Source organism: Salvelinus namaycush, chromosome 31, assembly GCF_016432855.1.
Source record: "Salvelinus namaycush isolate Seneca chromosome 31, SaNama_1.0, whole genome shotgun sequence".
NCBI classification, from domain to species: domain Eukaryota; kingdom Metazoa; phylum Chordata; class Actinopteri; order Salmoniformes; family Salmonidae; genus Salvelinus; species Salvelinus namaycush.
The window spans coordinates 880,694-903,548 of NC_052337.1; the positions used below are offsets into that span (position 1 = coordinate 880,694).

Genomic DNA, 22,855 nt, shown 5'->3' on the forward strand with positions numbered 1-22,855 from the left:
CAGATCCTTTTAACTAGGCAAGTCAGTAAAAATAACATTCTTATTTACAATGACGGGCTACTCCGGCCAAACCCGGACGACGGTGGGCCAATTGTGTGTCGCCCTTATGGGACTCCCAATCACGGACGGTTGTTAAACAGCCCTATATAGTGCTATTTCTTTTTTATCAGAGCATCCCAAATGGCAACCTATTCTTGTTAATAGTGCTAATTTTGACCAGGACCAATAGTAGTGCACTATATAGAAAAGAGTGCCATTTGGGAAGAAGCCCCATCATCCTACTGCACTGCAAAAGCCAACATACAAGGCTGGAGAACTAAGACAAGATCACTTAATTACAGTAACAAATCCCTGCAAATGTAAGATTTGAAAAGTGTTTTCAAACATGAAATTCATGCTGTCCAGCTAATGCTATTTGTCTGCCAATAAATGTATACTGCATAAGCTACAATATCTATCTGGAATGTTCTGTAGGGACACGCATTCTGTTACATGTCTTGTATATTGCGACAAGTTACTGCTCCACTACCGTTGCAATAAACCTGTTAAACAAAGTGAAATACAAGGGTTAGAATTTGGCAGATATTTTCTTGAGTAACTTCCTTCTCCAGACTTCCTTGTGTTTTTGTACAGATACATTTCCTTGTACACCAAAGAAAATGGAATATGTATCCAAAACTCACTATGTGGTTTATGGAACAGGACAGCACCAAAAGTTAGGAGAACACCATGGGCTACTTACTGGACGACAAGGCTAGGGGAGTGCACAGCCTCCTACGTCAGAGCACAGGCATGGCTTGTAAACACACATGACAAGTGCTGTTAGTGTGCTTTCTGTCAGTGTCAGTCCTCGGGTGTAGAGGCTGGAAGGAATTTAGCTAGCGACCACGCAATTTGTTATATGGACAAAAAGGACCCGCTGACTGGATCAAATCACTCCTAGAAGTACAGGAATCCATCATTTAATCGTGTGAAAGGGACGCTAAGGAAACATGATGTCTGTATTGGGAAGAGCGAGTCGGCTCATTCAATGTAAGTTGATGGTAGCTAGCTTACTTTTTGCTAATGTTAGCGAGCTAGCTATACAGATAGCTGGTAATGCTGAAGTTGGTTAGCTAGCAAGTTAGCAGCAGCACGAGAACATGAACACAGACAAAAGTTACCAGTGTCTTTGACATGCATTTGCTGGTTGGCTAGCTAGCTAACAGCGAAATGCTAGCTTATATTGCCCACTACCATGCCCTTTACCACAGTCGCTAGCTAGTCAGCTAACTAACATTGCTTTTTAACCTTCAGGTTGTGAATGAGGTATTTCGTGAGAGACCGAACTTCACTGATGCCTCAAGACAGCATTATACTAGCACTATTTTTTTCGTAAATATTTCATTTTTAATTAAATCGCAATAATATGCCAAGTCAAAAGCTAGCTAGCAAGTATTGCTTCTAGCTGGTTTGTTTGAGGACTAGCCACACACTAACTAATGTTTACTAAACCTTGGACAAACTGCTTTGTCATATTATTGAGCTCTTCCAGGAGTTAAATTAACTGTGAAAAATAGCTACGTCGGCTAAAATTGAGGCAATGTAACGTTTATTTAGCTAATGCAATTCAAAGTTACACAACTGACATTTTTTTTCAACTTGCATAACCCTGCGCCGCTTAGCGTTCACTGATTGTTGCTGCAGCCAGTTAGACACTACTAGTCTACTGAGCTATTCTTAAATAACAAATACTAAAGTTGCTGCTCCCAAGCTTGACAGATAATACATGTTGGTAATGCCTTAAAATAATTATAGAAGTTTTGCTTTCATTATGATTATAAAATGTAATGTTTTTCTTATCTGTTTTAGGCATAGGCTTAGAAGGAAGTAAATCAATTTAAATGTCTGATTTTGACTTTCATTCTTGTCACCTCTCTCCCCTTCAGTTGCCAAGTGCAGTAACGCCATAAACCTGTGTGTTACGACATCTCTCAGAAGACAGTCTAGTAGTGCAACCGCTGCAGCCTTCGTCCAGCCAGCCTCCACAGCCACCCCAGAAGCTGTAGAAAACAGGTCCAGTACAATAGACTAGAGAGAGGGAATAAATATCCCTTTGATTCAAGTACTCTTTTACCCTGTCATCATTCATACTGAAACGTGTTGAGTGAGAAACTGCATGTAGACACTAGCCTAGACACTACCCTATTCTTCTATGTTGATGAAAGGACTAAATTGACGTCAGGAGTCCTACACCAAGTTAAACAAATGCAGATACATAAAGCTGTGTGAGCTGTGTTGCTTACACCAAAAAAATTGCAGACTGAAGTTCAATACAGAGATGGGATCTCTAAAAAGGCAGCAGCCAAAATATAGGAGCACGCTGAGCTTCAATGGGTTCATTAAATGTAAGACTGAGCAAGAACAAACTATAGTTTTGTGTGTGGCATCACTTCCTTCAATACAGGGCCTGGATAAATACTTACTGTCCACAGTATAGTACAGTAGTATAGGCCTAATTGGGGGGGGGGGGGAGAGACGTATGCGTGCCAGTTAGTTATGTAGGTGGTAGAGACCTCGTACAGCCTTGCTCCATGCGTTTCAATGGCACCTCTTTCTGGATACATGCCTAGATATCAGATTTATACTAGGGATATCTGCTTGGTTGTTTCAGTTCTGAATAGCACAGTACTACTGTACATGTCCACACAGAAACATAAATACATGGATACTTGCTTAGACGTCTTGAGTTACAATTGTAAATAATGATACAGTATTAATGTAGTACTGTACATATCCTTTGCAGAAAGCCCAAAACGGGGATCCTAATGATGAACATGGGAGGACCTGAGAAACTGGACGATGTTCACGATTTCCTGCTGCGCCTTTTCTCCGACACCGATCTGATGAAGCTTCCTGTTCAGAAGTAAGTGTACTCGTACATACACACTGTGATGGACCTGAAGTTATTTCCAATGTTTTAAGGGTTTATAAAAAGAGTATTTCCATACTGACTTTTACATGAGTCCCTTGTATGACTGACCAGATGGGACTCATTCCCTCCCAAACAATAAAAGAACACATCAATATTTTCAACCTACCTGGCACCCCTTACAAACAATAACCTCAAGTCAAAACTGTTACAACACACACACAAGGACAAGGTAAATTTATGTTTGCCAGGCCCAAGATCTATTTGTGCCATCTTGCCATAGATAGATTACACTGATCAGCAATATAAACACAACATGTAAAGTTGTGGTCCCATGTTTCATGAGCTGAAATAAAAGATCCCAGAAATGTTCCATACACACAAAAAAGCTTATTTCTCTCAAATTAAGTGGACAAATTCGTTTACATCCCTGTCTTTTTTTTCATTTCCCGGACATTAAACTCTGTTTTAAAGTCACCAGTGGCCTCGTGGTGAAATCCCGGAACAGTTTCCTTCCTCTCCGGCAACTGAGTTAGGAAGGACGCCTGTATCTTTGCAGTGACTGGGTGAATTGATACACCATCCAAAGCCTGATTTTAAATAACTTTACCACGCTCAAAGGGATATTCAGGATCTGTTGTGTTTAAAATAAAATAAAAACATCTACGAATAGGTGCCCTTAAATTCATTACTTGATTATTGAGGGACTGTTTTTGCTTTGGTATTATGTGTAGATTGATGAAGAGGGAAAATAATTTAATCCCTTTTTAGAATAAGGCTGCAACGTAAGGAAATGTGGAAAAAGTCATGGCGTCTGAATACTTTCCTGAATGATCTTGGGACCAAGTTACATTTATTACTCCAGAAGTTGACATGATTTATGACGATGTGAATCTCTCTTCCTCCTCAGTCGACTTGGGCCGTTCATAGCGAAGCGGCGCACCCCTAAGATCCAGGAGCAGTACAGCCGGATCGGAGGAGGCTCCCCTATCAAGGCCTGGACCACCATGCAGGGAGAGGGCATGGTCAAACTGCTGGATGAGATGTGTCCGGAAACAGGTCAGACCGTAACACTTCATAGCCCATACATAACACTTCATAGCCCATACATAGCTCAGCGTTCAACACCATAGTGCCCACAAAGCTCACCGCTAAGGACTCTGGGACTAAACACCTCCCTCTGCAACTGGATCCTGGACTTCCTGACAGGCCGCCCACATGTGGTAAGGGTAAGGGGGCTCCTCAGGGGTGCGTACTCAGTCCCCTCCTGTACTCCCTGTTCACCCACAACTGTGTGGCCAAGCACAACTCCAACACCATCATTTAGTTTGCCCGACGACACAACAGTGGTAGGCCTGATCACTGACAACGATGAGACAGCCTATAGGGGGAGGAGGTCAGAGACCTGGCCTGGGTGGTGCCAGGACAACAACCTCTTCCCTCAATCTGAGCAAGACAAAGAAGCTGATCGTGGACTACATGCCCCCCATTCACATTGACGGGGCTGTAGTGGAGCGGGTCGAGAGTTTCAAGTTCCTTGGTGTCCACATCACCAACAAACTATCATGGTTCAAACACACCAAGACAGTAGTGAAGAGGGCACGACAACGCCTATTCCCACTCAGGAGACTGAAAACAATTGGCATGGGTCCCCAGATCCTCAAAGTTCTACAGCTGCACCATCGAGAGTATCCTGACCGGTTGCATCACCGCCTGGTATGACAACTGCTTGGCATCCGGCCGTAAGGCGTTACAGAGGGTAGTACGTACAGCCTAGTACATCATTGGGGCCAAGCTTCCTGCCATCCAGGACCTCTATACCAGGCGGTGTCAGAGGAAGGCCCAAGAAATTGTCAGACTCCAGTCACCCAAGTCATAGACTGTTCTCTCTCTGCGACCGCATGGCAAGTGGTACCGGCGCGCCAAGTCTAGGACCAAAAGGCTCCTTAATAGCTTCTACGCCCCCCCCCCCCTCCCCCATTTGTTTTTACACTGCAGCTACTCACTGTTTATTATCTATGCAAAGTCACTTAACCCCTACCTACATGTACAAATTACCTCGTTATTTTATTGTTACTTAAACATTTTGTTTTAGTTTATTTAGTAAATATTTTCTTAGCTGCATTGTTGGTTAAGGGCTTGTAAAGTAAGCATTTAACGGTGAGGTCTACACCTGTTTTATTTGGTAACAAATAAAGTTTGATTTGACATACCACTTAATAGCCCAAACATTACCAGGGTTCTGCACTAACTTTTTCCACTGATGGTGCTAGTAACTTACCTTACTTATAATTTAATAAACACCCCATTTTACTTTAGTGACTATGTACCGTTTTTTTTTTAAGTGGGCTATCGTACGAGGCTTTAACATTAAACCAACCAATGTCAAAGGTCAGGGATCAGCAACTAGATTCAGTCACGGGCCAATTTCCTTTTCTTGAGGGGATGGTCGTAGGGCCGGAACATATTTACATATAATTTGTAGACTGCAAATTGACCGCAAGAAGCACAAATAGATATAACATTTGAAAAAGATTACGTTTTAGTTTCATACCTTGTTTACATTTTGTATATGATCACATATTGCTCTATTACGTGTGAGAATACTTTGGAACAGATTTACAAAATTAAAATCACCTGGAGCTGATTTCCTGGTGTTTTTACACTCTTATATCCAACAATAAAAGAAAATAAAGAAATATAAAATATAATTTAATTAAAATAAAATAAAAATTGCTCAGAACTTGGCCAAATAAATCCCCCTGTGGGATGGCAGTTGGGGGAACAAGGACCTGCCTGATAATATGCTGCTAAAAGCATTTTTCCCCCCTTCTCTCTAATCTATTGATGACCAGATACTTCGGTTGTAACTGGCTCTGTTGCAATCACATTTTACAGTTGATCGACAACATTAGCATTGTTACAATACTTGGACTCCTCTTTGTTTTAACAATAGCCTTTATAAAAAAACAAAATGTCTCTGTTGCTGCTGCATGGGTTTATTGGTTGTCTTGCTATGAATCAAACAAGCTATCACCTATTTTTTTTATATTTTATTTAACCTTTATTTTACTAGGCAAGTCAGTTAAGAACAAATTCTTATTTACAGTGACGGGCCTAGGAACAGGCCTCCTGCCAGGATGGGGGGGCTGGGATTAAAAATATAGGACAAAACACACATCACGACAAGAGACAATACTACATAAAGAGAGACCTAAGACCTTATTTCTTGGTTGACTCATATCAACATCTCAGCTCTTTAGTGGTTTGCTAGGCTAAATAAATACAACAGAATATGCCTAATTTAAAAAGAACATTGATGGAAATAAATAAATAAAAAATGCTTGGCAGAGCATACCAAGGCTGATTGGTCACACCCTTTAAAAAAAATATATGTTTGTATAATTAAACAAATGTATATATTTTCATAATTGATGATGACATGACCTGTTCCATAATGTGCCTGCAGATAGTTGTGAGTGGAAGGAGAGTGTGTCACACTCACACACTGCTTCCTAGCCTCTATATGCTTTCAGGCACTAGCACTAACACTGGGCCACACAGTCCCCAAAACACACCGTCTCACTGTTTCATCGCTGTAGTGTTTTAACTGTCGTTGACACTGGCTGGGTGTGGCGGGGGAGATAGTTGAGGAGTGTTATTCCACACCCCTTTACACCACACTTTACTGATAACGGGGAAATGTTTTAGCTTTACGTGGGCACGTCTTACGTAAGACCACTCTGTGTTTGGCCTAATTTGGAGAGCTTGTAATTCAATTATATTCCCTAAGTATACTTTTTTTTATTATCCATTTTACTAATGCTTAGATAGATGTGAAATGAGGAAATGCCATTTTTATAATCAGCTTTACAGTTCTCACATTCATGTTTGTTTTTATGTCTACAGCTCCTCATAAATTCTACATAGGGTTTCGCTACGTGCATCCTCTGACGGAGGAGGCTATTGAGGAGATGGAGAAGGATGGAGTAGAGAGAGCAGTGGCTTTCACCCAGTACCCACAATACAGCTGTTCTACAACAGGTAGGCCCAGTAGCCACAATACAGCTGTTCTACAACAGGTAGACCCAGTACCCACAATATAGCTGTTCTACAACAGGTAGACCCAGTACCCACAATACAGCTGTTCTACAACAGGTAGACCCAGTACCCACAATACAGCTGTTCTACAACAGGTAGACCCAGTACCCACAATACAGCTGTTCTACAACAGGTAGACCCAGTACCCACAGTACAGCTGTTCTACAACAGGTAGACCCAGTACCCACAATACAGCTGTTCTACAACAGGTAGGCCCAGTACCCACAATACAGCTGTTCTACAACAGGTAGGCCCAGTACCCACAATACAGCTGTTCTACAACAGGTAGACCCAGTACCCACAATACAGCTGTTCTACAACAGGTAGACCCAGTACCCACAATACAGCTGTTCTACAACAGGTAGACCCAGTACCCACAATACAGCTGTTCTACAACAGGTAGACCCAGTACCCACAATACAGCTGTTCTACAACAGGTAGGCCCAGTACCCACAGTACAGCTGTTCTACAACAGGTAGACCCAGTACCCACAATACAGCTGTTCTACAACAGGTAGACCCAGTACCCACAATACAGCTGTTCTACAACAGGTAGACCCAGTACCCACAATACAGCTGTTCTACAACAGGTAGACCCAGTACCCACAATACAGCTGTTCTACAACAGGTAGACCCAGTAGCCACAATACAGCTGTTCGACAACAGGTAGACCCAGTACCCTCAATACAGCTGTTCTACAACAGGTAGGCCCAGTACCCACAATACAGCTGTTCTACAACAGGTAGACCCAGCCCCCGCTACAGTACAGCTGTTCTACAACAGGTAGACCCAGTACCCACAATACAGCTGTTCTACAACAGGTAGACCCAGCCCCCGCTACAGTACAGCTGTTCTACAACAGGTAGACCCAGTACCCACAATACAGCTGTTCTACAACAGGTAGACCCAGTACCCACAATACAGCTGTTCTACAACAGGTAGACCCAGTACCCACAATACAGCTGTTCTACAACAGGTAGACCCAGTACCCACAATACAGCTGTTCTACAACAGGTAGACCCAGTACCCACAATACAGCTGTTCTACAACAGGTAGACCCAGTACCCTCAATACAGCTGTTCTACAACAGGTAGGCCCAGTAGCCACAATACAGCTGTTCGACAACAGGTAGACCCAGCCCCCGCTACAGTACAGCTGTTCTACAACAGGTAGACCCAGTACCCTCAATACAGCTGTTCTACAACAGGTAGGCCCAGTAGCCACAATACAGCTGTTCGACAACAGGTAGACCCAGCCCCCGCTACAGTACAGCTGTTCTACAACAGGTAGACCCAGTACCCTCAATACAGCTGTTCTACAACAGGTAGACCCAGTACCCACAATACAGCTGTTCTACAACAGGTAGGCCCAGTAGCCACAATACAGCTGTTCGACAACAGGTAGACCCAGTACCCACAATACAGCTGTTCTACAACAGGTAGACCCAGTACCCACAATACAGCTGTTCGACAACAGGTAGACCCAGTACCCACAATACAGCTGTTCTACAACAGGTAGACCCAGCCCCCGCTACAGTACAGCTGTTCTACAACAGGTAGACCCAGTACCCTCAATACAGCTGTTCTACAACAGGTAGACCCAGTACCCACAATACAGCTGTTCTACAACAGGTAGACCCAGTACCCACAATACAGCTGTTCGACAACAGGTAGACCCAGTACCCACAATACAGCTGTTCTACAACAGGTAGACCCAGTACCCACAGTACAGCTGTTCTACAACAGGTAGGCCCAGTACCCACAATACAGCTGTTCTACAACAGGTAGACCCAGCCCCCGCTACAGTACAGCTGTTCTACAACAGGTAGAACTGGGGCCGAGCTGACAAAGGTAAAAAATCTTAGGTATCCCCCTTTCCTTTCCCATCTTCCCTAATATAAGTTTGATTTACATTTTCCAATGTCCTCATAGTGCTTTACATTGTAACTCACCTCATCCACTACTGTCCCTGTTCTGGACCTGTCACCCACTCATACATCTTGTCTTTTTCAAAAAGTTAGTCTTGGCCTGGGAGTTACTGATAAGTGGACTTGATCTTGTTCTTATCAACACAAGAAGACACAGGAAGACTGAATACGCCACACCCACTTAGTAGTACTTTTGTAAAGCACTGTGTAAAACTGTTTTGAAGGGCTATATAAACACATTACCGTTCAAAAGTTTGGGGGTCACTTAGAAATGTCCTTATTTTTGGAAAAAAAAGCAAAATAAAAAGTTTGTCCATTTTTAAAATAACATCAAATTGATCAGAAATACAGTGTAGACATTGTTAATGCTGATTTTTTTTTATATATATTTTTTTTTTAATGGAATATCTACTGAGGCCCATTATCAGCAACCATCACTCCTGTGTTCCAATGGCACATTGTGTTAGCTAATCCAAGTTTATCAATTTAAAAGGCTAATTGATCATTAGAAAACCCTTTTGCAATTATGTTAGCACAGCTGAAAACTGTTGTTCTGATTAAAGAAGCAATAAAACTGTCCTTCTTTAGACTAGTTGAGTATCTGGGAGCATCAGCATTTTTGTGGGTTCGATTACAGACTCAAAATGGCCAGAAACAAATAACTTGGTGTGTGTTGTAATGGTTTGTTTTGTTGTTGAAAACAGGCAGCAGTCTGAACGCTATCTATCGATACTACAGCAGCAGAGCAGACAGGCCTAAGATGAGGTGGAGTGTCATCGACCGCTGGCCCACACACCCCCTGTTGGTCGAGGTGAGACTCCCTAACTGTCTACAGTCAAAATGATTCCGCACATGGGGGTCTCAATTCCCTCTGATAACCTCAAAATGTTTTATGACATTTTACCTGGATGGCAAATCCACTCACATTATCAGATTGTTATAGTCTGTTGAGGTTAAGAAAGGACAATAACTATCTTTAGTCAGGGTTAACCCCTAAAGGGAAGACCCATTGCTATTTCTGGAGTCACCCATGGTCCTCATTTTAAAGAGGCAGCACTGAAGTCAGGGATGTTACTCTAGGTTAAATAGAACTGTAGAACTAGGTTAAATAGAACTTTAGTCATAGTTAAAGAAGCATTTTAAGGCAACAACAGAACATGATGTCAGGGATATATCTGGGCTGTAATGGGATTCCCTTCCTGCCTTGTAATTAGCTGTGTGAAAAGAAGCCCTAAGTCAAAAAGGAGTGCACTACTTTTGACTGACTCCATTTCTGTTCAAGTGGAATTTTTTTATTTATAACTTTTTTTGGGGTTACCCCCTTTTTTCTCCCCAATTTCGTGGTATCCAATTGTTAGTAGTTACTGTCTTATCGCTGCAACTCCCGTACGGACTCGGGAGAGGCGAAGGTCGAGAGCCGCGCGTCCTCCGAAACACGACCCAACCAAGCCGCACTGCTTCTTGACACAATGCCCATCCAACCCGGAAGTCATCCGCACCAATGTGTCGGAGGAAACACCGTACACCTGGCGACCGGGTCAGCGCGCACTGCGCCCGGCCCGCCACAGGAGTTGCTAGTGCGCGATTAGACATGGATTAGACCCGCAGCTCCGCTAAAACCATTGAAAACTACGTGCCGTTTTCAAGGGATTGTTCAATAAAGGTTAGAACTATTTGGTTGTTATATCATCACCTATTGAAGAGCAGAGTCACAACTACACATTTCCTGATTAAATCCATGCAATGGAATTGCCCACATTTATCTCTATCATCAACAGAGTTATAGTTATTTTTCCGTGAAGGGCGGGATTTAGAGGGAAGCGTGGACAACGAGTCTCCATTGGTCCGCTAGGTTTGGAGTGACGGTTCTATCATCAACAGAGTTATAGGCTACACTACAGCAAGGACCTGCATGCTTTTCATGATCAGGAAACCTCAGTTGACCTTGTCATTTCAGATAATGTGACAGTAGCCTCACAATATCTCTCAATATGCCACCATTAATTGGATATTTGAGTGATTATAAAATAAATGTGAGCTATACCTGACAAGTAAGAGTGGTTTAGGTTAATTTCCCATCCTTTGTGGGCTCTGCCTGTCAAGCAGCAGAAGGGCGCATGTACAGTTAGCTGGTAATGTTAAATTTGCTAGCTACTGGTAGGATCTTTATACAGTTAGCTAGTAATGTTTAATCTGCTAGCTACTGGTAGAAACTTTGTACAGTTAGCTGGTAATGTTTACTTTGCTAGCTACTGGTAGAAACTTTGTACAGTTAGCTGGTAATGTTAACTTTGCTAGCTACTGGTAGAAACTTCAGTTAGCTAGTAATGTTAACTTTGCTAGCTACTGGTAGAAACTTTGTACAGTTAGCTGGTAATGTTAACTTTGCTAGCTACTGGTAGAAACTTCAGTTAGCTAGTAATGTTAACTTTGCTAGCTACTGGTAGAAACGTTGTACAGTTAGCTGGTAATGTTAACTTTGCTAGCTACTGGTAGAAACGTTGTACAGTTGGCTAAACGTATAGTGATAGGTAGACATAATGTACTTTTTTCTCCAACCAACGTAAGACTACCTAGCGAAGTTAGCTAACATTATCCCTTTTTCAACATTTGTTTTTAAGAGTTTTTAATCCTGATTGCTGCTGAGAAACATGATAGGCTACATTGATTGATGGATCACATCAAATTGGCTAGCTAGGTAACGGATCACGTCAATATGGCTAGTTAACAAGCTAACTTTCAGGGGACAAACTACACGGCTATATCCAAATATAGTGTTTGATTTGCTTTCCATCTATAGTGGCGGTGACAGTAGTCCAACTGACAACTTTACCAGGACGAGGACTTGGCCATGTCAAGCTCTTTCCAAAAGGGTCATGTCTGATGAAGCTAGCTACAGGGCTTTTCTATTGTGTTACAGCCTGAATTTAAAACAGATTCAATTGAGATTTCTTGTCACTGGCCTGGGAAGCTTGTGGAAGGCTCCCAGAAACGTTTGACCCAAGTTAAACAATTTAAAGGCAATGCTACCAAATACTAATTGAGTGTATGTAAACTTCTGACCCACTGGGAGTGTGATGAAAGAAATAAAAGCTTAAATAAATCCTTCTCTCTACTATTATTCTGACATTTCACGTTCTTAAAATGAAGTGGTGATCCTGACAGACCCTAAAACGGAATTTTCAGAACCTGAGTTTAGGTGTATTTGGCTAAGGTGTATGTTAACTTGCGACTTCAAATGTAGTTGTCAATGGTTTTGCAGAGAGCTGGGGGGTCTCCTTACCCCCCCCCCCAGCAGCCAAATGGAACACGCTGCACCTTTTATTGATTATGACATGTGTCCTAATAATATATCTGTATTGTCTCTGTAGTGTTTCTCTCAGCATGTCCTCAACGAGCTGCAGAAGTTTCCCCCAGAGAAGAGGGATGATGTGGTTATCCTGTTCTCAGCTCACTCACTACCCTTGTCTGTGAGTACAGGACTGTTGCTAAGGACACACATTTTAATCGTCATGACATCGGCATGCCAGACATTATCAGACATTATCAGTGGAAATTAAACATGGCTACTTTTTTCTAGTAGGGATGTGTGACGGTTCAGTGTTGTTGTACTCTATGGCTCTGTGAGTACAGTGCTGACCATTCATAGAATACATATTCCTCTAAGACGTTATCGGGACGTTACTAATTGAGGATTTCATTGAAGACTCGTGATACAAGTTTTACCCAAAAAATAAACATTGATAACTAAAGCACTTTATGTTGACGTAAGAAGGGCTATATAAATAAATATATTTGATTGATACATTTTGCTTTGAAAAGTTCAATGAGAAAGAAGGGGGTTAAGTGTTGTCTGTCAAGATGGGTAACCAGGCAAGTTTTCAGTGTCAGTCTTGTCTCTCTCTAGGTGGTGAACAGGGGAGATCCGTACCCTCAAGAGGTTGGAGCCACTGTGCAGAGAGTCATGGAGAGACTACAGCACTGTAATCCTTACCGCCTGGTCTGGCAGTCCAGGGTAACGACCACACACACACACTGTCTTTCATCTGTGGTGCAGAGAGAATTACAGCCTCAAAACGTAGATGACTTCTACACTCGTGGTTACCTCCTCGACGTTTCTAGTTCAGGCTAAACGCACAGAGCCACTGGCTAGATAGTCTTTTTCAGGACTGTGTTGTTGTTCTGTAGTGGTCTTGTGGTGAAAGGGTTTCTCCATCAGGGCTGATGCAATACGGTGAAGGCGGTCCACTCTACCCAGAATGAGTGTGAAAGCGCTTCGGTGATGAAATCGCACTTCCTTTTGTTATAAAATACATTTTACCAAGAAAAATGTTACATTTTGTGGTCGTAGTCTATAAAGTTGTTTTTCGGCGGGTCGCAAAAAGGCTAAATTAGCATGCCACGAGCTGAATTAAATGTAAAAGGCTTTGAAAATAAAAGCTTAAAATACCCTCAGTGTTCCGTTGACATAGATACGCTTGTTTTTTATGTGTGAAATCATCGTAAAGAAAGATCAGGAGTTTTGAATTTGTATGAAAATCAAATACGAAAGATGCTACATGTCGTCTCAAAATCAGTATCCATAAGACGCTGCAGTGCTTGAGGCGTCACTACAGCCCCGGGTTCGATCCCAGGCTGTGCCACAGCCGGCCGTAATCGGGAGATCCATGAGGCGGCGCACAATTGGCCCAGCGTCGTCCAGGTTAGGGGAGGGTTTAGCCGGCCGGGATTTCCTTGTCCCATTGCGCTCTAGCGACTCCTTGTGGCAGGCCGGGCGGCTGCAAGCTGACTTCGGTCGCCAGCTGTACGGTGTTTCCTTTGACACATTGGTGCGGCTGGCTTCCGGGTTAAGCGAGCGGTGTATCAAGAAGCAGTGCGGCTTGGCAGGGTCGTGTTTCAGAGGACGTATGGCTCTCGACCTTCGCCTCTCCCGAGTCCGTACGGGAGTTGCAGCGATGGGACAATTCTGTAACTACCAATTGGATGTCAATCAATCAATCAATCAATTTTATTTTATATAGCCCTTCGTACATCAGCTAATATCTCGAAGTGCTGTACAGAAACCCAGCCTAAAACCCCAAACAGCTAGTAATGCAGGTGTAGAAGCACGGTGGCTAGGAAAAACTCCCTAGAAAGGCCAAAACCTAGGAAGAAACCTAGAGAGGAACCAGGCTATGAGGGGTGGCCAGTCCTCTTCTGGCTGTGCCGGGTGGAGATTATAACAGAACTATGCTAAGATGTTCAAAAATGTTCATAAGTGACAAGCATGGTCAAATAATAATCATGAATAATTTTCAGTTGGCTTTTCATAGCCGATCATTAAGAGTTGAAAAACAACAGGTCTGGGACAGGTGGCGGTTCCATAACCGCAGGCAGAACAGCTGAAACTGGAATAGCAGCAAGGCCAGGCGGACTGGGGACAGCAAGGAGTCATCATGCCCGGTAGTCCTGACGTATGGTCCTAGGGCTCAGGTTCTCAGAGAGAAAGAGAGAACGAGAGAATTAGAGAGAGCATACTTAAATTCACACAGGACACTGGATAAGACAGGAGAAGTACTCCAGGTATAACCAACTGACCCCAGCCCCCCGACACATAAACTACTGCAGCATAAATACTGGAGGCTGAGACAGGAGCGGTCAGGAGACACTGTGGCCCCATCCGAAGAAACCCCCGGACAGGGCCAAACAGGAAGGATATAACCCCACCCACTTTGCCAAAGCACAGCCCCCGCACCACTAGAGGGATATCTTCAACCACCAACTTACAATCCTGAGACAAGGCCGAGTATAGCCCACAAAGGTCTCCACCACAGCACAAACCAAGGGGGGGCGCCAACCCAGACAGGAAGATCACGTCAGTAACTCAACCCACTCAAGTGACGCACCCCTCCTAGGGACGGCATGAAAGAGCACCAGTAAGCCAGTGACTCAGCCCCTGTAATAGGGTTAGAGGCAGAGAATCCCAGTGGAGAGAGGGGAACCGGCCTGGCAGAGACAGCAAGGGCGGTTCGTTGCTCCAGAGCCTTTCCGTTCACCTTCACACTCCTGGGCCAGACTACACTCAATCATATGACCTACTGAAGAGATAAGTCTTCAGTAAAGACTTAAAGGTTGAGACCGAGTCTGCGTCTCTCACATGGGTAGGCAGACTGTTCCATAAAAATGGAGATCTATAGGAGAAAGCCCTGCCTCCCGCTGTTTGCTTAGAAATTCTAGGGACAATTAGGAGGCCTGCGTCTTGTGACCGTAGCGTACGTATTGGTATGTACGGCAGGACCAACTCGGAAAGATAGGTAGGAGCAAGCCCATGTAACGCTTTATAGGTTAACAGTAAAACCTTGAAATCAGCCCTTGCCTTAACAGGAAGCCAGTGTAGGGAAGCTAGCACTGGAGTAATATGATCAAATTTCTTGGTTCTAGTCAGGATTCTAGCAGCCGTATTTAGCACTAACTGAAGTTTATTTAGTGCTTTATCCGGGTAGCCGGAAAGTAGAGCATTGCAGTAGTCTAACCTAGAAGTAACAAATGCATGGATTAATTTTTCTGCATCGTTTTTGGACAGAAAATTTCTGAATTTTGCAATGTTACGTAGATGGAAAAAAGCTGTCCTTGAAACAGTCTTGATATGTTCGTCAAAAGAGAGATCAGGGTCAAGAGTAACGCCGAGGTCCTTCACAGTTTTATTTGAGACGATTTTACAACCATCAAGATGAATTGTCAGATTTAACAGAAGATCTCTTTGTTTCTTGGGACCTAGAACAAGCATCTCTGTTTTGTCCGAGTTTAAAAGTAGAAAGTTTTCAGCCATCCACTTCCTTATGTCTGAAACACAGGCTTCTAGCGAGGGCAATTTTGGGGCTTCACCATGTTTCATTGAAATGTACAGCTGTGTGTCATCCGCATAGCAGTGAAAGTTAACATTATGTTTTCGAATAACATCCCCAAGAGGCAAAATATATAGTGAAAACAATAGTGGTCCTAAAACGGAACCTTGAGGAACACCGAAATGTACAGTTGATTTGTCAGAGGACAGACCATTCACAGAGACAAACTGATATCTTTCCGACAGGTAAGATCTAAACCAGGCCAGAACTTGTCCGTGTAGACCAATTTGGGTTTCCAGTCTCTCCAAAAGAATGTGGTGATCGATGGTGTCAAAGGCAGCACTAAGGTCTAGTAGCACGAGAACAGATGCAGAGCCTCGGTCTGACGCCATTAAAAGGTCATTTACCACCTTCACAAGTGCAGTCTCAGTGCTATGATGGGGTCTAAAACCAGACTGAAGCATTTCGTATACATTGTTTGTCTTCAGAAAGGCAGTGAGTTGCTGCGCAACAGCTTTTTCTAAAATTTTTGAGAGGAATGGAAGATTCGATATAGGCCGATAGTTTTTTATATTTTCCGGGTCAAGGTTTGGCTTTTTCAAGAGAGGCTTTATCACTGCCACTTTTAGTGAGTTTGGTACACATCCGGTGGATAGAGAGCTGTTTATTATGTTCAACATAGGAGGGCCAAGCACAGGAAGCAGCTCCTTCAGCAGTTTAGTAGGAATAGGATCCAGTATGCAGCTTGAAGGTTTAGAGGCCATGATCATTTTCATCATTGTGTCAAGAGATATAGTACTAAAACACTTAAGTGTCTCTCCCGATCCCAGGCCCTGGCAGAGCTGTGCAGATCCAGGACAGCTAAGCCCTGGAGGAATACGCAGATTCAAAGAGGAGTCCGTAATTTGCTTTCTAATGGTCATGATCTTTTCCTCAAAGAAGTTCATGAATTTATTACTGCTGAAGTGAAAGCCATCCTCTCTTGGGGAATGCTGCTTTTTAGTTAGCTTTGCAACAGTATCAAAAAGAAATTTTGGATTGTTCTTATTTTCCTCGATTAAGTTGGAAAAGTAGGATGATCGAGCAGCAGAGGGCTCTTCGGTACTGCACGGTACTGTCTTTCCAAGCTAGTCGGAAGACTTCCAGTTTGGTGTGGCGCCATTTCCGTTCCAATTTCCTGGAAGCTTGCTTCAAAGCTCGGGTATTTTCTGTATACCAGGGAGCTAGTTTCTTATGACAAATGTTTTTCGTTTTTAGGGGTGCAACTGCATCTAGGGTATTGCGCAAGGTTAAATTGAGTTCCTCAGTTAAGTGGTTAACTGATTTTTGTCCTCTGACGTCCTTGGGTAGGCAGAAGGAGTCTGGAAGGGCATCAAGGAATTTTTGTGTTGTCTGAGAATTTATAGCACGACTTTTGATGCTCCTTGGTTGGGGTCTGAGCAGATTATTTGTTGCGATTGCAAACGTAATAAAATGGTGGTCCGATAGTCCAGGATTATGTGGAAAAACATTAAGATCTACAACATTTATTCCATGGGACAAAACTAGGTCCAGAGTATGACTGTGGCAGTGAGTAGGTCCAGAGACATGTTGGACAAAACCCACTGAGTCGATGATGGCTCCGAAAGACTTTTGGAGTGGGTCTGTGGACTTCTCCATATGAATATTAAAATCACCAAAAATTAGAATATGATCTGCTATGACTACAAGGTCTGATAGGAATTCAGGGAACTCAGAGAGGAACGCTGTATATGGCCCAGGAGGCCGGTAAACAGTAGCTATAAAAAGTGATTGAGTAGGCTGCATAGATTTCATGACTAGAAGCTCAAAAGACGAAAACGTCATTTTTTTTTTTGTAAATTGAAATTTGCTATCGTAAATGTTAGCAACACCTCCGCCTTTGCGGGATGCACGGGGGATATGGTCACTAGTGTAACCAGGAGGTGAGGCCTCATTTAACACAGTAAATTCATCAGGCTTAAGCCATGTTTCAGTCAGGCCAATCACATCAAGATTATGATCAGTGATTAGTTCATTGACTATGACTGCCTTTGAAGTGAGGGATCTAACATTAAGTAACCCTATTTTGAGATGTGAGGTATCACGATCTCTTTCAATAATGGCAGGAATGGAGGAGGTCTTTATCCTAATAAGATTGCTAAGGCGAACACCGCCATGTTTAGTTTTGCCCAACCTAGGTCGAGGCACAGACACAGTCTCAATGGGTATGGCTGAGCTGACTACACTGACTGTGCTATTGGCAGACTCCACTAAGCTGGCAGGTTGGCTAACAGCCTGCTGCCTGGCCTGCACCCTATTTCATTGTGGGGCTAGAGGAGTTAGAGCCCTATCTATGTTGGTAGATAAGATGAGAGCACCCCTCCAGCTAGGATGGAGTCCGTCACTCCTCAGCAGGTCAGGCTTGGTCCTGTTTGTGGGTGATGTTGATAAAACGTTTTACTGGAGACAGGAGAACAAGAAGAGACATAGGACGAGGTGTATAATTTTATAATAAGGCAGATTTATTCAAGTGTAAAGATATTAGTCAAAGCGTGCGGCACGGCTCTTTCTGTCTGATTCGTATGAAATCGTCCGGAAAGAGGTAGTTTAAGCAGTTGTACAGTTTTATATAGACAACAAGCAAAGTAGGTTGATCTGGAAGTCTGGCCTTCCGATTGGTCGATCTGGGTCTTGGGTAGTCCTTAACAGGCCTGGTGTCAACGTTCCATTGGTTCCTGAGACAAAGAACTGTCTTGAGCTCCAACCTTGTGTTGTGTGTCTATGGTTATCATGGGGGAGGGGAATTGTGTGTCTGTAGTTGGTGTCTTAATAAGTCCAGCATATGTCCAAGAGAAATGAGGAGTATGTGTATTTTGTATAAAACATGGCTTATGTTGAAATGTTGTTATTACTAGTTTCCAGTCTCTATTACAATTTCTTACAGTGAGTCCCAGAAAGAGGGCCAATTATCTACAAATTCTATCTTTTGGGAGGGGCAGAAAACAGTTTTCAACCAGCGATTGAGTGCTGAGACTCTGCTGTAGAGCTCGTCACTCCCCCTAACTGGGAGGGGGCCAGAGACAATTACTCGATGCCGACACATCTTTCTAGCTGATTTACACGCTGAAGCTATGTTGCACTTGGTGACCTCTGACTGTTTCATCCTAACATCGTTGGTGCCGACGTGGATAACAATATCTCTATACTCTCTACACTCGCCAGATTTAGCTTTAGCCAGCACCATCTTTAGATTAGCCTTAACGTCGGTAGCCCTGCCCCCTGGTAAACAGTGTATGATCGCTGGGTGATTCGTTTTAAGTCTAATACTGCGGGTAATGGAGTCGCCAATGACTAGGGTTTTCAATTTGTCAGAGCTAATGGTGGGAGCCTTCGGCGTCTCAGACCCCGTAACGGGAGGAGTAGAGACAAGAGAAGACTCAGACTCGCTACATAATGGGGAGAACCGGTTGAAAGTTTCTGTCGGCTGAATGAGCGACACCAGTTGAGCATTCCTACAGCATTTCCCTCCAGAAGCCATGAGAAAGTTGTCCGGCTGCGGGGACTGTGCGGGAGGGTTTATACTAACGTTACTATATGTACTTACTGGTGGCACAGACGCTGTTTCTTCCTTTCCTACACTGAAAATACCCTTGCCTAACGATTGCGTCTGAAGCTGGGCTTGTAGCACAGCTATTCTCGCCGTAAGGCGATCGTTCTCCTGTATATTATGAGTACAGCGACCGCAATTAGAAGACATCATGTTAATGTTACTACTTAGCTTCGGCTGTTGAAGGTGTTGACGAACCATGTCCAGATAAAGCGTCCGGAGCGAAAAAGTTGAATGAGGGAAAAAAGTTGCGATGGAAAAACTAAAAATATAAACGGTAATTAAAAACAAAAACAAAACAAAACGTAAAGTTGTCAGCTAGCAAAGTAAAGTTGGCAGCAAAACGCACAGCAACAAAACGCACAGCAACACGTCAATCACGAAAAAGGGGCGAAAACAAAATGAATGACTACATATCCATCTGACCTCCTATATTGTTTTATGTCCTGCGGATTTAAGAAGGATGACTAGTTCAACGGGAAAGTGAGCCTGTCAGGTATTCAGTAGCCGTAAGACTGCATCCAGCCTAGCTGACACAACAAAAATAAAATCTAGATTGACTACTTTAATCCTCTGGCCTCCATTTTAATTATTCACCCTAGTTCTGGCCACTCTACAAGGGTGTAAACTGGGCCACTCTACAAGGGTGTAAACTGGGCCACTCTACAAGGGTGTAAACTGGGCCACTCTACAAGGGTGTAAACTGGGCCACTCTACAAGGGTGTAAACTGGGCCACTCTACAAGGGTGTAAATGTTAAATAACCTCTGAACGGCTTATGATAGAGACATGCGGTTTGGACAATTGGTTTTCTTATAGGATTATCTGCACAACTAACATATTTTACCCATTGGTCAAAATATGCATTTTTAATTGGACACTGTGGTCACAGGGCTGAGACCATTGGTCTTATTGAGGTAGAAACACAGGGCTGAGATCATTGGTCTTATTGGGGTAGAAACACAGGGCTGAGATCATTGGTCTTATTGAGGTAGAAACACAGGGCTGAGATCATTGGTCTTATTGGGGTAGAAACACAGGGCTGAGATCATTGGTCTTATTGGGGTAGAAACACAGGGCTGAGATCATTGGTCTTATTGAGGTAGAAACACAGGGCTGAGATCATTGGTCTTATTGGGGTAGAAACACAGGGCTGAGATCATTGGTCTTATTGGGGTAGAAACACAGGGCTGAGATCATTGGTCTTATTGGGGTAGAAACACAGGGCTGAGATCATTGGTCTTATTGAGGTAGAAACACAGGGCTGAGATCATTGGTGTTATTGAGGTAGAAACACAGGGCTGAGATCATTGGTCTTATTGAGGTAGAAACACAGGGCTGAGACTGGGAGCAGACAGAAAGCATCTGATATGATACATGTTGACCAACCCTGTGGTGATCGGTATGTAATGCCAGTCTATATGTGGTGGCCCTGACCCTTGACCCCTGGCCTCACCAGGTTTTGTAACTGACACATCACATAATAATTAGTTCAGCCACAGCATTGAAAATTAGTATTTTTTTATTTAACCTTTATTTAACTAGGCAAGTCAGTTAATTTACAATGACGGCCTACACCGGCCAAACCCGGACGACGCTGCGCCGCCCTATGGGACTCCCAATCACGGCCCGGATGTGATGCAGCCTGTATTCGAACCAGGGACTGCAGTTTAACACCCGTGGATCTTCTAAATACAATACTATATTATCAATTTGGTTAGAACTCTTAATGTATTCACATATCTAATGCTCTGTCTTAATTTGAAAAGCCTGAATTGCTTTTTAATGATGTCGAGTCTATTATGACTCGTGAAATTAACTTAAAGTTGTATTTTTTGCCTTGCCATTTCAGAAAATGTCCATAATATATCTGTAGTTATAGTGGAACGACGGTGTTTCACAGTATTACTAACCTGCCAGTGTTGTGATTGGCTGTGATATTCGCCTATTGATTTCTCCTGCCGGAGCGGCATCTGTTTCTCGAAATTGGGAAAGCTGGTTCAACTTTGTGGCTGTGTTTTATCTAGTGGAAATCGAGTCAAGTGGCCAATGTAGAAATCGCTCTGTCATTTCCTGGTTGCAAAATTGGTTTTACGTCTCTCAATTTTAGTTTATGTGAGAAAACAAACTCTGAATAGTATAGGGAATCATTGTACCATCTAAATCGCTGTGAAATATCTTTTTGATAACAAAAAATATATTTTTTCCAGCTAGGGAGCCGAAACCAGAAGTCAAAGGCTAAAGCATCAGTCTCCCATGTTTTTAAAAAAAATCATTTTTTTTTAACCTTTTATTTAACCTTTTATTTAAACTAGGCAAGTCAGTTAAGAACAAATTCTTATTTACAATGACGGCCTACACCGGCCAAACCCGGACGACGCTGGGCCAATTGTGCGCCGCCCTTATGGGACTCCCAATCACGACCGGTTGTGATACGGACCTGGATTTGAAACAGGGTGTCTGTAGTGACGCCTCTTAGCACTGAGATGCAGTGCCCTTAGACCGCTGCCCCGGAGCCCGAGTGGCGGATAAATGGGATGAAGGGGAGATTTTGTTTTGAATGCAGTCTAGTGCTGTTGCAATTCACCTAACTTCCACATATGAAATTCAGAGACATTCTTGGTGCAGCAGCTTTTCAAAAATAAATCAGACTTGATTGTCCTCTCGAGGTCGGGTTCTATGCCGTGGCTGAGCCCTCAGACAGATAATTGTGTCTCTGTCCTCTCTAGGTCGGTCCTATGGGGGCCGTGGCTGGGCCCTCAGACAGATAATTGTGTCTCTGTCCTCTCGAGGTTGGTCCTATGCCGTGGCTGGGCCCTCAGACAGATAATTGTGTCTCTGTCCTCTCTAGGTTGGTCCTATGCCGTGGCTGGGCCCTCGGACAGATAATTGTGTCTCTGTCCTCTCGAGGTTGGTCCTATGCCGTGGCTGGGCCCTCAGACAGATAATTGTGTTTCTGTCCTCTCTAGGTTGGTCCTATGCCGTGGCTGGGCCCTCAGACAGATAATTATGTCTCTGTCCTCTCTAGGTTGGTCCTATGCCGTGGCTGGGCCCTCAGACAGATAATTGTGTCTCTGTCCTCTCTAGGTTGGTCCTATGCCGTGGCTGGGCCCTCAGACAGATGATGTCATCAAGGGTCTGTGTGAACGGGGCAAGAAGAACCTGCTGCTGGTCCCCATCGCCTTCACCAGCGACCACATCGAAACGCTGCATGAACTGGACATTGAGTACTCTCAGGTGCTGGGAGAGGAGGTACGTGTCTGTGTGAGCTAGACATTGAGTACTCTTGATGGGAGAGGAGGTACGTGTCTGTGTGAGCTAGACATCGAGTACTCTTGATGGGAGAGGAGGTACGTGTCTGTGTGAGCTAGACATTGAGTACTCTTGATGGCAGAGGAGGTACGTGTCTGTGTGAGCTAGACATTGATTACTCTTGATGGCAGAAGAGGTATGTGTCTGTGTGAGCTAGACATTGAGTACTCTCGAT

The 22,855-nt window shown here is 43.6% G+C and overlaps 1 protein-coding gene across 4 annotated transcripts in view; it reads left to right on the top strand.

Moving 5' to 3' along the window:
• Positions 1–798: 798 nt before the first annotated feature.
• fech (ferrochelatase) overlaps positions 799–22,855 on the top strand; it is a 28,707-nt gene continuing 6,650 nt past the window's right edge. The window contains exons 1-9 of one of the 4 annotated variants that reach the window (XM_038971300.1): positions 799–1,032; positions 1,929–2,055; positions 2,786–2,905; positions 3,822–3,970; positions 6,821–6,955; positions 9,643–9,749; positions 12,310–12,408; positions 12,846–12,953; positions 22,161–22,331. In XM_038971300.1, coding sequence (XP_038827228.1) covers positions 993–1,032; positions 1,929–2,055; positions 2,786–2,905; positions 3,822–3,970; positions 6,821–6,955; positions 9,643–9,749; positions 12,310–12,408; positions 12,846–12,953; positions 22,161–22,316 — 1,041 coding nt within the window. In that variant the 5' untranslated portion in view covers positions 799–992 and the 3' untranslated portion in view covers positions 22,317–22,331. Of the gene's footprint in view, positions 1,033–1,928; positions 2,056–2,785; positions 2,906–3,821; positions 3,971–6,820; positions 6,956–9,642; positions 9,750–12,309; positions 12,409–12,845; positions 12,954–22,160; positions 22,332–22,455; positions 22,621–22,855 lie in introns of those variants that run through there. The other 3 variants (XM_038971299.1, XM_038971298.1, XM_038971301.1) reach the window with 3 other exon arrangements.